The 10,084-nt window shown below is 40.8% G+C and overlaps 2 protein-coding genes across 2 annotated transcripts in view; both read left to right on the top strand.

The window, feature by feature from the left end:
- Positions 1-10,084, top strand: part of LOC113240194 — a 124,054-nt gene that overhangs the window by 70,548 nt on the left and 43,422 nt on the right. Inside the window, exon 28 of the mRNA XM_026477444.1 lies at positions 8,115-8,210. Coding sequence (XP_026333229.1) covers positions 8,115-8,210 — 96 coding nt within the window. The remainder of the gene's footprint in view (positions 1-8,114; positions 8,211-10,084) is intronic.
- On the top strand, positions 21-6,817 carry LOC113228274 (proline-rich protein 36-like). Its single transcript, XM_026461541.1, has 2 exons — positions 21-1,859; positions 4,789-6,817. Exons 1-2 carry the CDS (start codon positions 179-181, stop codon positions 6,714-6,716), a joined length of 3,609 nt encoding a protein of 1,202 aa, XP_026317326.1. The 5' UTR covers positions 21-178; the 3' UTR covers positions 6,717-6,817.

Here is a 10,084-nt window from a genome sequence, read left to right as displayed (position 1 = left end):
TAAGGCTCCGACTGCAAAAGAGTCGTCACGAGGTGTCGGACCTCCGCGAGAAATAACGCCCTCTAAAATTCCGTCTGCAAGAGTGCCTTCACATGCTACAAAAGCACCCCCAGAAATTTCATCGTCTAAAGCTCCTTCTGCAAGAGAGCCTTCACGAACTACCGGGGCACCACCAGAAATGACGCCATCTATAGTTCCATCTGCAAAAGTGCCTTCACATGCTACCGAAGCTCCGCCAGGAATAACAAATAAATCTGAAGTTCCATCGGCAAAAGTGCCTTCACACACAAAAGCGTCTTCACATGCTACTGAAGTTCCACCACAAACTACATCTTATAAAGCTCCTTCTGTAAAAGAGCCTTCGCGAGCTACCGGAGCTTCGCCAGAAACAACATCATCTGAAGTTCCATCGGCAAAAGTACCTTCACACGCTATTAAAGCTCCGCCTAGAATAACATCTTCTAAGGCTCCGACTGCAAAAGAATCCTCACGTGTTACGGAAGCTCCACCGGAAGTAAAGACATGGAAAGTTCCATCTGCAAAAGCGTCCTCACATTCTGTAGAAGCACCCCCAGAAATGTCATTTCCTAAAACTTCAGCTGCAAGTGAACCTTCACGAGCTACCGGGGCTCCACCAGAAGTAACGCCTTTCAAAGTTCCATCAGGAAAAGCTTCAGCTGCAAGAGAACATTCACGAGCTACCGGGGCTCCACCAGAAGTAACGCCATTCAAACTTCCATCAGTCCCACCACCAGGTACGTCTTCGTCTAAAGCTCCATCAGCAAAGGTGCCTTCACACGCTACTGAAGCTCCACCAGGAATAACATCTTCTAAGGCTCCGACTGCAAAAGTGTTCACACGTGGTAGCCAAGCTCCACCACGAATAACGTCTTCTAAGGTTCCTATTGCAAGAGAGTCCACACGTGGTAGCAAAGCTCCGCCAGAAGTAATGCCACCTAAAATTCCATCTGAAAAAGTGCCTTCACACGCTACTGAAGCTCCGCCACGAATATCATTTTCTAAGGCTCCTTCTGTAAATGAGCCTTCACGAGCTACCGGAGCTCCGCCAAAAATAACATCGTCTAAAGCTCCATCTGCAAAGGTGCCTTCACACGGTACTGAAGCTCCACCTCGAATAACAACTATGGCTCCGACTGCAAAAGTATCCACACGTGGTAGCCAAGCTCCGCCACAAATAACACCATCAAAAATTCAATCGGCAAAAGTGCCTTCACATTCTACAAAAGCATTCTTAGAAATTACATCATCTAAAGCTCCTTATGTAAAAGATCCTTCACGAGCTACAGGAACTCTGCCTGAAATAACATCATCTAAAGTTCCATCGGCAAAAGTACCTTCGCACGCCACTGAAGGTCCGCCTAGAATAACGTCTTCTAAGGCTCCGGCTGCAAGGGTATCCTCACGTGATACCAACGCTCCACCACAAATAACGTCTTCTACGGCTCCGACTGCAAAAATGTCTTCACGTGATACCAAAACTCCGCCAGAAGTAACGCCACCTATGTTTCTGTCTGCAACAATGCTTTTACGATCAACAAAAGCTCAAGTTGTAACCACGCCCAACGCTCCATCAAGAAACGCACCTTCATGTGCTACTGGTGCTCTAACAACAAAAATACGTTCTAAGCCTCAGGCTGCAAGAATACCCTCGCGCGCCTCTAAGGTTCTACCAGAAATAAAGCCACTTAAGGTTTTAACTTCAAGGTTTTATCTTCAAGCTCAGCCAGAAAAAACCTCTTCTAAAGACTTGTCGTTGTTTATGTCTCCATATGCTTCTCAAACTCGTCTAAAAAGAATTCTTAAGGCCGCAGGTACTACAAGTTTCATGGCTCCTCCAGGTAAGGTACTTTCAGACTTACATATACCCCATTTCGACAGCCACTTTGTAAATGAATGAGGCGAAAATGAAATGCGCCGGAGATGAAATATTTTTACACTTAAAATTAAACTATGTCATGGCATATCTCTTCTTTTTTCTGACGTTTAAATGGTTTTCTTCATAAGCCAGTGGTTGTGACCACAAACTAAATCGATTTTCGAGAATCCTCAATTATCTAAATAAGAAACATAAAGTGTAGCTCACGGGTTTTTAGATAAGTTACACTAGGGCATGCAAAAACCGCGTGATTTTGAAAACCGGTTCTTCCGGTTTTTAATTCTCGGTTACCCGGTTATTTGTTATCTCCCAAACAATTCCTTAAAAGTGTCAGAAAACTAAAAAAACGTCAATTTAGTGTTATGATTATTATTTTTATTATTTATAGAATTCACAGATGAGATAAATCAATTATCTCGAATTTTAATTTAAAAAAAACAATGTTAATATCTTAAAATAAATATACATATTTAGAGACTAGATTTCAAACATCTTCTTTTGCCAATATCTGAATGAGAAGTCTGTTGAATCATTCTGTGGTACTTAATGTTCACCGTCAAGAATGCCAGATGCTGTCAAGAAACCTGTACCAGATAATCGATCATGCCGGGAGGGAGAAGCGAATGCTAAGCCTTTCCCAGCTTGTCAGTAGCGCAACCAGGATCCTAGGTATTGAGTCTCGTAGGGCTCATTGCTCGGACCTGCTGCTAACAACTGATCCAGACCCATACTCTGTAGTTGTGGGTTCCCCATTAGGTACTTCCGACCATTGACTTTTCAAAGCAATCAGGGCCCACTAGGGCCACTAGGTGTGAGACGGGTTATTATTACAATAGGTTAGGGATTGGGACGAAATGCGACATTTCTTTGCTTCATATCTCTGGCAGACTTTCTTTACTTCAGGGAACTTGTCGAGCTGTGCTGATGCTGTAGTCGAAGTCTAGCATTTGGGTGTGGAGTATTACATACCATACTCTGATGTATCCAATGGATCCCAAACTCATCAATGGATTAGCGCTGACTGAAGTCGTTCAGAAGCACAGAAAGAGGTCGCGTACTAAGCTTAGGCAGATACTTGACTGCGCAAAACCCGAACACTTGGAATCTGAAGAAGCCTTTAATAAGACCACCAAGAAGTACAAATGCGTGTTATGCAAGGTCAAGTTCGACCATGTGCGCCGTATAGGGGCCAAGCTTGTCTCTTTTCCAGCAGGTAACAAGTCTTTGGTCCATGACTAAAGCTATAGAAACCAACTTTAATCATCGTTCTTATCTCCTCTGCTGAGGCTGAATGGCTTGCTAACCCATACTGCGAAAATGAAGGCGAATCTTTTTGCCTCACTTTTTGCAGATAATGCGTGTCTGGATGCCACAAGGAACCTACCACCTACTTTATACCAGACTGGCTGCGCCATAGCGCCAGTTCGCAAAGGGAGTGTAAGCTTAATTCAAGTTAGCGGGCCAGATGAAATTCCAGCAATAATGCTGTGTAACTGTGTTCCTGAGTTGCATATTGTGTCCCGTCCATACAAGGTAATCACAAAACTCAAATTTCAAAATGTGGGTATATAAAACATACATATATATACTCGTATATATATATATTATATTACGGCGTTTCATTGACTCTTCTTTCGCACATCAACGGCATGTTAATTCGAGGAATCTTCGGGTATGCTAAAGACAGCGCAGTTGGTAGATTGGTACTTAATCAATGAAAGATCAGTGAAAAACAAATTCAGTCTTGTTGACAGTCCATGATTAGTCGTTTGGATTTGACACTTACCGCTGTCTCCGATTGGGGCGATGCCGAACTTATGAAATTTAACGCTAGCAAAACGCAGGCGTGTGTATCTTCCACAAAACGGAGTCCCTATGACCGAACTTCGACTATCAGTGCCATATCCTATCGATAGCCTACTATCGCCAGCTACTGGGAACGAATCTGTTATTGAGTCTGAACTTCGGCAGATACTTAGAATCCATGGCCAAAAATGCAGCAAAAAGATTGACATCCCATCCTTTCTTCTTACTTTACTCCGGGAAAGTTGCTTAAAAAAGCTGTACCAAACACAGAACAGGTCTTATATAGTCTACTACTGCCACCTATACGATAGTTCTGCTGAATACCAACTAGCCGCTTTGGCTTCAGTTGAAAAGCCTGCCAAGAGCATAGGTGACTCGGTGATTTGTTGCTGCTCGCGCACCTCCCTAGCGCACCTCGCTCACTCCTTGTTGCCCCAAAATTTACCAGTCTCCGCCTGGAGGACGCTGTCGCTGTCCTGTAATTCCCGAGTTCCTAGTATTTAATTAACGTTTATTTATCATTATTAACTAGGACACGATGATATTATGAGTTACGAATTTACGCTTTAATAGTTTAAAGACAAAACCGAAAATCCCGAAATACTGAAAACCGTGTTCCAAAATGGACGGTTACGCGGTTTTTTGGGTTAACCGGGTAACCGGTTTGCATGCCCTAGTTACGACTCCTCGATATGACTGCCTATCATCCAACTATTGGCACCTTATTATCATTTCTATTGTACTACCCAGGTAAGGAAGTGGTTGTGCTTTATCCCAGGCCTTGTCCCATAAACTGTTCTGATAAATGAACCAGTGTTCCCTGTTTTTGCAAAGATACCGATTCATGTTTAGATACTTGCAATTTCTGATAGCATAACAGAATTATTCCCCAAAAAACGATATTCACGTGCGTTAATGTCATGACCAATATCGGCATCATAGTCTTACATTGCATTGGAAACTGAATGAGATGACATTCATAAAAGTAAATCAAAGAACCTAAACATAAATAGACGATGGCTCATGGACTGAGTTCAAGCGAAAATACACATTGTTGAGACCTTTGTCCTTACCTTGTTTTACAGATGCTGAACAAATCGCGACAGATTCTTCCTTTTTCGGACGCCTACATTTTTTACAACACAAGCCATTGGTCAAGGTCAAATCGTACTCCACCCAATATCCATCTGCCCAAAAACCTGTGTACGAAAAATTTTATGGAGAGCCTTATTCAGCATTATATCCACAAAATAAAACTTCAGTTCTGAAGCTTTTAGATAAGTTACAGCCTGCCGATGGGACTATTAATCATCCAAGTGTTAGCACCGTATTATCATCTCTTTTGTATTGTCCAGCTGACATGGATGCCCCTTGCCCTGAAACTTGTCCCTTAAACTGTGCTGATAAATCAACCAGCGACCCGTGTTTTGGCAAAGACACGGAGTCCTGTTTAGGTGTGAAAGGAGCTGTGATTTCTGATGACAATCCACAATTTGCTCCTAAGAAACGACAACAACGCGTGTTAATGCCATGCCCACTTGGCGTAGAACCATGTCCGGATCATTGTCCCATATCTTGCTTTATTCCACCACCTCCATCTGAGCCTGTAGATGGAAGTGCAGAGGAACAAGTCGAACCACGTAAATATAAAGATTTGAAACCTCAGGGGCCATGTCCACGCGGAAAGTCACCCTGTCCTGAGCAGTGTCCTTTACCCTGTCTCCCGGATTCCGGAGGTGTACCGTGTCCATCAGGCAGAATATCCTGTAAAACAGATATCTCCCAAATACCACCGCAATACCTTCCAAAAGATTACGGCAAATGTCCCTTTAACCAAAAACAAACAACTTGTAAAAAGCCGTGTCCACGTGGCGAGTCTCCGTGCGTAGAATGTCCAGTGGGTGAGACGTGTCATGAAGATATCCCGACTTGTCCGACCGGTAGAGCACCTTGTAATATGCCTCATATACAGATACCAGGCATACCAAATGTGGAATCATCATGTCCACATGACAGAAAGGGCTGTCCTAAAAGGCTTCCTCCCCCCCCACGTCCTCCAAACCTTAGGCCGGCATGCCCTGCCGGTAGAAGGCCCTGTCAAGGCCCTCCCAAACGCTTTCCTGGAATGGCATCTGGAATGGCAACTGGAATGGCATCTGGAATGGCATCTGGAATGGCATCTGGAATGCCATCTGGTATGGCATCTGGAATGGCATCTGGAATGCCATCTGGTATGGCATCTGGAATGCCATCTGGAATGGCACCTGGAATGGCACCTAGAAATGCAACTGGAATGGGAAGTCTCGGCTTTTCCAGTCCAAGCTCTTCATGTCCACTCGACAAAGTGAAATGCGCTATAAGAAAAAAACCTGAACATGGCGCCAGAATATCATGTCCAGCTGGTCGGACGCCTTGCCAAGGCCCACCCTTACCTAAAGCATTTCAACCAACCTTTGGCTTGAAACCACCTAGCTTGCAATCATCATGTCCCTTTGATAAATTGAGCTGTCGTATGCCGACTGTACGGTCCAAAGTGATTTCAGGAAGTAGAGTACAACAGATTTTAATACAAAATAGAAAGCCACAGTTGCTGAGCGTAAATTTTTCAAAACATGAACTGCATGGTTATAAGCACCAAGAGCATCTATTACCTCGCGTTAGAAATCATCAAGATATGTGTCAAGCTGAGTCGAAAATTTGCCAGCAATTACCACCTAATGTTCATTGTAAACAGCGTAGACTTCGTAAGAAAATATCAGTCCCATGTCAAGCCTCCTACAACTCATGGGTACGAATGCCGATAAGGAGGCCGACGCTACGCGGTAAACAGCGCGTTGCTTCAGTACCTCGACAGAGGATATCAAAGTATGGAATGTGTGCTCACGTTGCTCTTAAATCTAGTAGTAGGGATTGTCAAGCCCAGACTAGTAAACCCCAAACAAATGAGTGTAATGTCAGTACTGTTTTGGGAAGTTTTATTACAACACTGCCATGGGGTGATATTTTTAGTTGATGTTAGTTATCTTTAGCCTGATTTTAAATATATTGTTATGATTAACGCTTTGTATGAATCTTTATAAGAACATTTACATTTTACAAGCTCTTGTGTGTTTAACACAATTCTTCACTTATACCATAGGGTACGACACGGTACTGTGTAAATATCATTGCAACATATGTCATATACTCGTATTCAATTATTTCCCTTAGGTGCAATTATTGCAAAATTTTATCGTGGAAATTAGTTCTTCTAGAATTGCACGGACATGTTTCATGCGAGGATACGTCTTCCAGTTTGGATGCATATTTCCGATTGCGTTTAGTTTATTACTGTGTCGTCCCTATATGTTTTACAGTAACTGCAACCGAAAGTAATGGTTGAATCGCTGAAAGATCAACTTTAAGCTATACGTACACCGTTTTTTCAAGTGTTAGCTTAATGAACACACTACAAGCTAAAAGAACAATCTCCTGTAACGTGCGATTTTGAGACGAAACTCTCGACTGCGTTCTGGACACTAAATTAGTTTTGAAAGTAATTCATACTATCATTCCTTTTTCATATTCATAAAATAATAACACTGGAAATAGTAACAATGACCTGAATTCTTGTTGAGCAAACATTTTAGGAGGTAAGTTTTAATAAAAGTATTTGTAAAATAGAAACGCAATACAAGTGATTTATATATTTACCAGCCTTTGGCGTTTCATTTTGTAATTTTTGTCTTACTTTAATAGGCTGCATGTCGACTTGAGATAAAACTGATGGCAGTTACAAGCAGGCGTGACATTACAATGTTAAGCGCATTCGTGTAAATAACATACGTTCGTCGCATCGTCTGTCATGAAAAAGCGTGTCGAAAAGATTTCTGGAGCAGAATTCAACGAAAAAATTGTTTGTCTAAGCGATCATAACTGCTCTACACATTTTATTCCCAGGTTTTCCGTATTTACGTCGGTCGTGTTTCAGTATACAAGTAATAATTGATTGATTGAATTGACAAAAACATTGTGAAAATCATATTACATTGACGCAGCTATAAATTGGATTTATGCTTCTAAATAGAAGAAAATAATCATTAATGCCTTGAATATGGAAAACACAAGAAAAACCTAAATACACAACCTGCAAAAACAACACGGCATGGATTCGTTTTCTTTTTGTTTCATGGATTACGTAGGCGGTTTTTGTGCAGGATGTGAAATAATAATGGTACTTGTGTGTAATTTTGCGGTTAGATCTGTGTAGTGCAAGTGGTGTCATTCATTTCTATCATATTGTAATAAAAATCAGAGTTCACTTGATGCGGTAAGGTAAGGTGTGCATCGTCCTGTCCGGGTCAGCGCGGCGGATGACGGACCGAGGAAAATTCTGGACTTCAGTTAATGCTCTTGTATCTTATTTGTACAGCAAAGTCAGAGAAATCTTGTGGACCTAATCCAAGTCAGTGTGTGGGATGTAGATTACCACGCACACCTCACCGTAATCCTATGGGGGCCTTTGAAGGTATTTAATATACGTACTTTGTCTTAGCCTGAAAATACAGTGGCCGCAACAGGGGCGAAAGGCACTCCAAATATGTGCTGGATACAACTACGGAGTATAATTTTAAATATCTTTTATACTACGTAAAATTTAGCTTGATTAGAATGACAGGTCCACAAAATTAGTACGACGTATATTTTGTAGTAGTGTCTTACAAATTATATTTTTTATATACGGCAAAACCATAAATATATTTCATGTTTACATTACCACTCATCAACATACGATCATTAAAATCACAAATTAATTATAAAAAATTTCGAGTTAACTTCACGATGAAGTTACGCCGGTCGGAAAAAAGTTTGTGATGGGGTCTCGTCGAAGTATATGTTATAATACTAACTTAAATAGCTCTTTCGAGAAATAGTTTGGCGGTAATATTTTTAAATTGTTATTTACTGTTCTGTGTTGTTGTTGAATTGTATGTGCAATGAAGAATATTATTTTAATGAAAATTATAGTCATGGATAACGTTCATGAAAGCCGTATTGTTACAGGTTTCCTCCAACACTGTCTCTTACTAGAGTCATAAATAGAAATTGAAGTCAAACAATATGAAAGTACAAAATACAACAGTAGTTGAATAATAAATTTCACAACAATAAAATAGACCAAAAGATTTTATAAAGAACTCATGTTTTGTGTTACTCAAACTTTTTTCAAAAAAAGTCTGCTCCTAAAGGCCTTCTTGCATAAAATTATAAGGAAGATCTGTTGAATTCTCCCAAAATATTCATTATCTGCCATTTTCAGTGAGCTACAGCTACAGCTATCATAAAAATTATTACAAATTATAGGTTCTAGTGGTGACAGGCTATAATGACCGGTTTTATTGACAGGAATAAAAAGTTTTTGTAAGAATTTTGTCTAAACTCCCTGAGAAGAGCATAAGTATTCAGCTTTATGCAAACCACATTTTATTGTTTGTGCCTGTGTCATTTTACATTGCAACAGGCGAAAGTTTTTAGAAACCCTGAATATAATTTTCGCCTGCGTGAGCCAATGCGATTCGTTATAACAAGTGTTATATTGGTTCAGTTTGATGCACACAGACGTGTGCAAACCGCGTATCAACTGTTTCTGCTTTTGACAGATAAAGTTGACCTCCATAGAAGTCCATCATCTTTTAACAATCTTCTTGGCTAACAACCGTTTCACGTATTCATACCGTGTCTACTTGTCACATCCGTTGTTTCCAATTTCAATTTTCTTACCAAACGCTTATCTTACAGATCCAAGCAATTTGGTCTTAAAGTTGCAACTGAGCAATTTATATGGCATTATCTTTTGGTGCTCACTTGACCTAAATATAAAGAAATCATCAACATAAATGGCTATAACAAGTAACCTTGTTTTTGTAGGAAACACCTTTTTCAATGTTTAACTCGCCATTGCCAATGAATTAAATTTTAGTACCAGTAGAGCCCCTTGTGAAAGAGTTGGTCCAGTAACCATTTCTGTTGCCAAACTGTAATGTGGGCATTACTGTGTTCCGGTTTTGAAGGGTAAGGGCTGGTGAAATTACAGGCACATGGGACTTGTCTCAGAGTGACAGGCGCAGTGGCAGTGTCCCTCATATCTTTGCGGAAGATTCTTAGTGCCACTGTAAATGGTATGGACAGGCGTGTAGCTTACAACCAGGTACACGACTTGTTCGTCCCGTCACTTGATATTATAAAAACAATAATAGTAATACCTATGCTTATGTAGATACTTTTTGAGACTTACATCTTGAGTGAACAAACTTTGTTCTGCCCTTCACTCTCAAATCAAGTAGGCTGTTCCATGTCAATACATTCATTAAGATCTCCTTTAAGATCTCCGTATTATAATAT

This window comes from Hyposmocoma kahamanoa, unplaced genomic scaffold (genome assembly GCF_003589595.1).
Source record: "Hyposmocoma kahamanoa isolate Upper Pololo Valley unplaced genomic scaffold, ASM358959v1 100021, whole genome shotgun sequence".
NCBI lineage: Eukaryota > Metazoa > Arthropoda > Insecta > Lepidoptera > Cosmopterigidae > Hyposmocoma > Hyposmocoma kahamanoa.
This window is presented reverse-complemented; position numbering and strand designations above follow the sequence as displayed.

Bases quoted from the DNA above. Each gene is read 5' to 3' on its own strand.
- LOC113228274 (XM_026461541.1), top strand. From the start codon at position 179: ATGACGCCATCTATAGTTCCATCTGCAAAAGTGCCTTCACATGCTACC. The intron at 1,860-4,788 runs GTAAGGTACTTT...CTTGTTTTACAG, and splicing joins AAGTTTCATGGCTCCTCCAG to ATGCTGAACAAATCGCGACA.